Source organism: Papilio polytes, unplaced genomic scaffold (assembly GCF_000836215.1).
Source record: "Papilio polytes unplaced genomic scaffold, Ppol_1.0 DF823399.1, whole genome shotgun sequence".
Lineage (NCBI taxonomy): Eukaryota > Metazoa > Arthropoda > Insecta > Lepidoptera > Papilionidae > Papilio > Papilio polytes.
In genome coordinates, this window is record NW_013525805.1 from 3500121 (window position 1) to 3507382 (window position 7262).

General features: G+C 36.7%; 1 protein-coding gene across 1 annotated transcript; it reads right to left on the minus strand.

Annotated features, from left to right (window-relative positions):
• Positions 1-664: 664 nt before the first annotated feature.
• On the minus strand, positions 665-3218 carry LOC106104864 (cytochrome P450 6B1-like). The gene is made up of 2 exons (XM_013285054.1): positions 1865-3218; positions 665-925 (listed from the first exon to the last, which is right to left on the minus strand). Exons 1-2 carry the CDS (start codon positions 3198-3200, stop codon positions 720-722), a joined length of 1542 nt encoding a protein of 513 aa, XP_013140508.1. The 5' UTR covers positions 3201-3218; the 3' UTR covers positions 665-719.
• Positions 3219-7262: the final 4044 nt, after the last annotated feature.

The window sequence follows — 7262 nt, forward strand, 5'->3', positions numbered from 1 at the left end:
ATAGTTATAACTTATAAAATAAAAAAGAAAACACTGTTTAGTCAAATTAATAATTACCTGCAGAACCACTACAAAAAATGAGAGTAAATAAATATTTATTACTAGTACGTCATCGAATTTAATTTCGCTAATATTTTTGTCTTCGCTAAATTTTCTATATATAATCAATACTACAATTGTCGACTAAATTAGTTAATAAGAAAATAATTTTAGTCAAGTTCGATAATTTTTTTTTTAACGGAACATCGATAATTCATAATTGTCCGCTTTGCGTGATTGGTACATCACTACGATACCTAACTATTAAGTACGGCATTTGCCTTCATACAAAGTTAATTTAACACTTCATATGCGTCACTTATAAAACTAATCTATCTTATACGAAACACGCATAGCGAAGAATTATGAAATATCTTTATTCGGTTTAAATAATTATAGAACTCGACTAAAATTATTATTTTCTTATTAACTAATTTAGAGGACAATTCTAGTATTGATTATAGTGTATAGAATTTAGCGATGACAGAAATAATAGCGAGATCCAATTCGATTTCGCGATTACATACGGCTGGAGTGGTAATAAACATTTATTTACTCTCATTATAATCTATCGATTCCAACTTCTATAACAATAAACATTGAAAATCGATAATATTCATGACTGATTTTACACAACCCATCCCTACTAAATTTCAAATGAATTGTCAAACTAATATATCTTATTTAGACAAACTATAGGGCTTGTTTTTTGTTCGTTTTGACTGTCTTCTTACAACATTTAAATTAATACCACCGGAAGGTAAGAGAAATAAACGCGAGGGATCATATTTGAGGTCCACCGGAGTATTTTTCGAAGGTTCCACGCGGAAGTTTGACAAAAATTTCACGATGCACACTTGGGACTGCCATTTAGCGAACCGCATACCTGAAATAAAAAAAAAAAATCATTAACTCAAGCAAGAAATGTACACTGCTTGTAAGATATATACAAGATACAACAGGTAGAGCCCGCTTTAACATCTTAGCACGAATAGGCCGGCACGCCCGGTGTAATACCACGACCACACAGAAGACAGTCGAGAAATGGAACCAATTCCGTGTTTCGTCTGATGAGTGTGGTGCCGGAGGCCTAATTTTAGTCCCTTTCCCTTTACCACCCTTTTCTTATAAAAAGAGGATGGGAAGAGGAAGTGGAATTGACGGTGGAGGATATGCATAGAAAGGGGAAATATCCTATTTATGTGCGTCTCTTCCTCCGTCGAATAAGGCTAGGCAACGCATCTGCAATTGCGGATGTCTATGGGCAGCAGTCGCTTCCCCAATTTGGCGGATTGAGGTGGCCGCTTGTTCGTTTGCCACCTTATGTTATAAAAAAAAGATATGTGCTTCCAAAATTAGATATGCTAGAAAAATCTAGCAATATGGGTAAAATATTTCACCACTGCATTTAAATCGCAATTTCTATAGCAATTGCTGTTAACTGGATTTACTTATACTTTTACTAGCTGTCGCTCACGCCTCCGTTCGAGTAGAATTAAAAAAAAATAAAAGGAAATAGCCCTTGTGTTCTTCCAGACTATCCTCTACATTTTGTCATGTATGCTACAAACTCTAACAAGCATCCATCTATCTAAACTTTCGCATTTTTAACATAGCAAGTGTTAAGTATGCGCGTGTAGCTTGCCTTAAAGGAACGGTCGGCTGCGCCTGACGACTGCGTCTATGTGACGTGAATAAACCAGTCTGCACTAAGCAAGTGCTGTTTTAATTACTCATACATACCTATCAGTAAAATTATAAGTTCTTGACTCCAACATTTTTTACACACGGTCACTTAGAAAATGTAATACTAAAATTAACATACCTAAACAGTTTCTGGGACCAGCTCCAAATGGTAAATAAGCGCAGGAATGTCTGTTTTTCTCATTTTCCGGACTAAATCTTTCTGGGTCAAATTTGTCCGGGTTGGGATAGTATTTCGGATCATGTTGTATACCCCAACCGGATATAATTACGGTTTGCCCTTTTTTGACAGTAACGTCGGTGCCCGGGATGGGATAGTCAACTTGAGCGTTACGGAACAAAAGATCTGCAACCGGGTATTTTCTCAAAGTCTCATCAAATGTCTGCCCCAAATAGGGCATATCGCTCAAACACTCATAAGTTATTTCACCATTGTGACGTTTAAGAACTACATCGATTTCTTCAATGAGTTTGTCTTGTATGTTAGAATTCATCGCCAGTTCGTATAACATGAAAGCTATAGTCGCTGCGCTGGTTTCGTAGCCTGCTGTATAGAATATAAACGCCTGCGCAGCAATTATGCCGTCAGTCAGTTCAAGTACCTTCACGTCTTCATCGTCGTTTCTCTTCGATGCTTCAATTTTTCTCCTTTGTCTCAATTCTAAAATTAAATCCATGAAGTCCTTTCTGTTTGTGGGCATACCACCTCTTCGTTGGATAACAGATTTAGTAAGGTCGTCGAAAAATTTACTTACACTCTTTGGAAAGAGTGATCCATTCAACTTTTTCAATATTCCAGGATACATCATATCTAGCTCGATACTGTAGTTTACGGTAAACACTAATTTATCCAGGTCTTGTAAAGATTTCAACATATCCTTATCTAAATCCAAACCGAAGGCACAAGCCGAAATGGAAGCCATTGTGAACCTTTGAACAAGGAGATTGATACGATGCTCCATATTATTTTGAGTAACATCTCCGACGTAATTTACAAATTTGTCTCCACATTCTGACATCAGACGCAACATGTTCTTGAGCTTGCCCGAAGTGAAGAGTGGAGTAAAACGGTTTCTTAAAACTCTCCATCTGTCGCCATCAGCATGGAACAAGTTGACACCAAGACCTTCATCACTGAATTCGACTCCTCTATCAAGGAACAAATCGAAATCTTTAATTAATATATTCTTCACAATATCCAAATCACGAATCAATAAACAAGGTGTTGTCATTCTATACATTCCAACGACTTTCTCTTTAGGAAATTTATCATAGATTTCTTTATAAACCATGATCACAGTTTTCTTTCTAAAGAAAGAATCCTTTAAGTTTCCAACGAAGGGTAGTGGTTTGGGTCCGACGACATTTCTTTCCTTCCAATAATTGAATGTTCTCGTGAAGTAATAGTAGAGAGCAACGAACAGAGCCGCAGCAACGCTCAGGATGACGTAGGCCATGACTGTCACAGTACAAGATCACTGAATGATATACATCCGATTCACACGGGTATATTATATACTATATACTTATCAATATAGCTGATCATGTTTAGATTGTTTAAATTTACTGCTAGTTAACGATGAATCGACAAAACTGAAAATTAAAAATCATATGATAACGTATCTTTTTTTTTGTGGAATCATTATTCTACATATAATTATTATTGAATACAAGTTTTTTCCCGCAACTCCAGCCGTGTTGAGTTTAAAAAAAAACAAAAGTTAGCAGCCTATGTGTTCTTCCAGACTATCCTCTACATCTATGTCAAATTTCTTTGAAATCCGTTCAACCGTTTAGGCTACAAACTCTAACAAATAAATATATAAATAACAAACATCCATCTATCAATCCATACATCCAAACTTTCGCATTTATAATTATAGTATATATACATAGTATAGTATAAATAAAGTATTAGTATGACATTAGTATAAAGAATGATTATTCTGTTGTGAAATACCGAAAATTGTGCACAACCAGCTCACTACATGTCATAACTGAAGGGCTCGGATAAACCCTCAACATTTTCAAAAGTAGCATTAAATTATTTTCTGTATAACATAAAAACGGTTGTTTATTGACGATTTAAGGGAATGCTCGAAATAAATGTGGTTTTTCATTCTTTAATGATAAGTTGGTTAATCTAAGGGTTAACAGAAGTTCGTGAATTAACAGTAACATAACAGTTTTAACCACTTTATTAACGTATTATTAGCAGATTAAAAAACATAATATGACGTACAGAGCCAAGTCACGTAGAAACATGTTCTAAAATTACTTTGATTAAATGATTATCTAGTTGTTGTCCGCGACTTCATCAGCATGGAATAAAATAATTATTTATTTTATTATCAGTAGTCTATGTTATTAAATGTAGTTTTATGTTGTGGGGTTATCTAGCAACCTGGACGACCTAGACTATGATGATGACCTCGAAGGAGAGATTGGCGGGCGTCTCGACGAGCAAGAGGCTTGACAAGGCTGTCCGCCCCGTCCTGCGCCAGTGGGTGGAGGTAAGGCACCGGGAGCCGACTTACTTCCTGGCGCAGCTACTCACAGTACACGGCTGCTTCGGCCGGTACCTGTGTGTGGTTGTGGGAATTGAGTCAGATCCCGGGTGCCACCACTGCGCGTCAGGCGACGTGGACACAACCGAGCACACGCTCGCTTTGTGCACGGGCTGGGACGCCCAACGCGCCGAATGTGGCGGATGTGCCCCATCTTGTGTTCCGAGAGGGCCATCATCGTAGGGTGATGGGAGGGGCTTAACATCTGACCCCTCCCTACACTTGTCAAACCCCTATCAAGGGGCTCCCCCAAGCCAGGTCGTGGATAAACTAACGTAGATGCCACGGCCCGGTTGGGCGAAGGAGAACTCCGCAGGGTTTAGTGGGTAGTCCGGCCGAAATTTATAAGGCCGGAAGTCCCACACGAAACTGTCCCTGCTGCCTCCTCTCATTAACATTGAGCAAGTGCAGAAGTATACCTACCTCGGCAGTGTCGTATCGAGTCTGGAGGTACAGATGTGGATATCAGCTCCAGAATAGCCAAAGCCTCATATGGCAATCTAAGAAGCTAACGCGTTGTGTGAACACCAAATTATTCCGCTCCAACGTAAAAATCTGTCCTGCTATATGGGTGCGAAACATGGAAGGTGACAAAACCTACAATGAGCGGGTCGAAGTCTTCATCAAACGCTGTCTCCGACAAATTCTAGGTATCTTCTGACCAGAAACGATACACAACAAAAAACTCTTGAAACGTTGTAGGGAGCAGCCGATCGGTCAGCAAATAAAACGCCACAAGTGGTTATGGATTAGCCATACGCTTCGCCGTGATCCCAGTCACATTCCTAAAGAGGCTCTGGAGTAGATCCCACCAGGAACAAGAAAGCGTGGCCGTCCTTAACAAACATGGCGTTCAGTGACGGCCGTCATGAAGGTAATCGGGCTGTCTTTGCTTGAGACAAAACGCAGAGCTCAGGATAGAGAGAGCTATTAGCGCACTGAGGACGCCCTCTGTCCCACTTTGGGGATATAGGACAAGAAGAAGAATCTAAATTGTAATCTAAGGTCGTGGCCCTCAGGAATGAGAAAACGATGCAGAGAGAGAGAGTCTATGTTTATATTTACAATAGATTTTGTGTAATGTCTTGTAGAAAATCACAAAACATTTTTAGGAAAACCATAAAATCATATACTTGAGTTACTTGTGATAGTAAATTTTTGCCATATATGGACGGTAGTTGTTTCAGAGATTATCCGAAACAAATAACGAACGGACAGACTTACGCTTTTTTGATTAATTTTTGTTACTTTACCTATGTCACGTGGACGAAAATGTTTTAATTACCTAATTTATTAATAATACTTACAGATATGATAAATGTTAAGAAATCACAAGTCGTGCTTGTTGCACAATATATTCCCAGTTTGTTTTCAATGATTCGTTTGTTTTTATACGAATTAAGATAATGTGCTTTTTGTATTACAAAATAAATACTATATTTAAGTTCATGAAGATTGATGATAAAAAAAATGTCGAATCATCTATCTTTGTAATTATTAATAAGTAAATATATTTCATACGAGCATGATTTGCGAAGTAGTGTAGATTAAAAAAGAGAAAAAAGTTTTCATGCTATTTTTGGGGCAGAGTTAAAAAACTAGTCTGGTTTATATTTGGTCGTTTACAACTATTGTCCTTTATTTTTAGGGCTCCCACTTAACTTAGCCCTAAATTTCACTTTGAATTTAGTTTTCACCAATTAATTTAGATTTAGGGAGATCCTTAACCGTAGAAATACCTATCTAAGAATACTTTACGAGCTGGTTGGTAAAAAGGGAAATTTTGTAGATAAAATTTAGTAGTACAATAACATTTCATATTTCATACTAATATTAAAAATGCGAAAGTTTAGATGGATTGATGTTTGTTAGAGTTTGTAGCCTAAACGGCTGAACGAATTTCAACGAAATTTGGTATAGATGTAGAGGATAGACTGAAGGAAAACATAGGCTACTCATTTTTGTTTTTGTTTAATTACACGCGGATGGAGTCGCGGGCGTAAGCTAGTAATTGTATTAAAGTGAACTTTATGGAATACTAGCTTTGGCCCGCGACTCCATCCGATGATAAAGATGTTAAAACTCTAGAGATCACTAACAGTGTTATTGCAGCGCAGTCATTTACTTTCTATTCGGCTGGCTTTGAGACAAGCGCCTCGACCATGACTCATTTGTATTATAACTAAGTTTTTGCCTTGAAAACAATGAAATAATAAAAAATAGGTGGAGTATTAGTTAATTGCGCTATGAGAATTGTTATAGTTTGTCTAAATAAGATAGATTAGTTTGATGAACGACGCATATGAAGTATCGAATTAAATTTTGTATGAAGGCAAATGCCGTACTTAACATACAGGTATCGTAGTGACGAAACAAACACGCATAGCTAACAATTATGAACTATATATATTCGGTTTAAATAATTATCGAATACCAACTAAAATTATTATTTTCTTATTAACTAATTTAGACGACAATTCTAGTATTGATTATAGTGTAGAAAATTTAGCGATGACAGAAATAATAGCGAAATCCAATTCGATTACGTACGTCTGTAGTAGTAATAAATACTTGTTTACTCTCATTATTTGTAATGGTCATTATTAATTTAAGAAAACAGTGTTTTTTTTTAATTCTTAAGTTATAACTATGAATCTATCGATTCCAAATTCTATAAAAATGAAAATCTAAAAACGATAAGATTCATGACTGATTTTAAACAACCCAGCCCTATTAAATTTGAAATGAATTGTCAAACTAATCTAATTTATAGTGCGTCTGAATAATTTAGATTAGTTTGACAATTCATTTTGTTGGCGCCATCAGAAGGTTGCGTGTTCAAATCACGTCGGGGTCACCAATGTTTATGCCTCTTATTATTATGGACATAATGAAACGCCGGTACTTAGCTTCATGGTTGTTTAATTACTATATTACATTTTGGTTGTAATA

Bases quoted from the DNA above. Each gene is read 5' to 3' on its own strand.
- LOC106104864 (XM_013285054.1), bottom strand. From the start codon at position 3,200: ATGGCCTACGTCATCCTGAGCGTTGCTGCGGCTCTGTTCGTTGCTCTC. The intron at 926-1,864 runs GTATGTTAATTT...TTTTTATTTCAG, and splicing joins TGGTCCCAGAAACTGTTTAG to GTATGCGGTTCGCTAAATGG.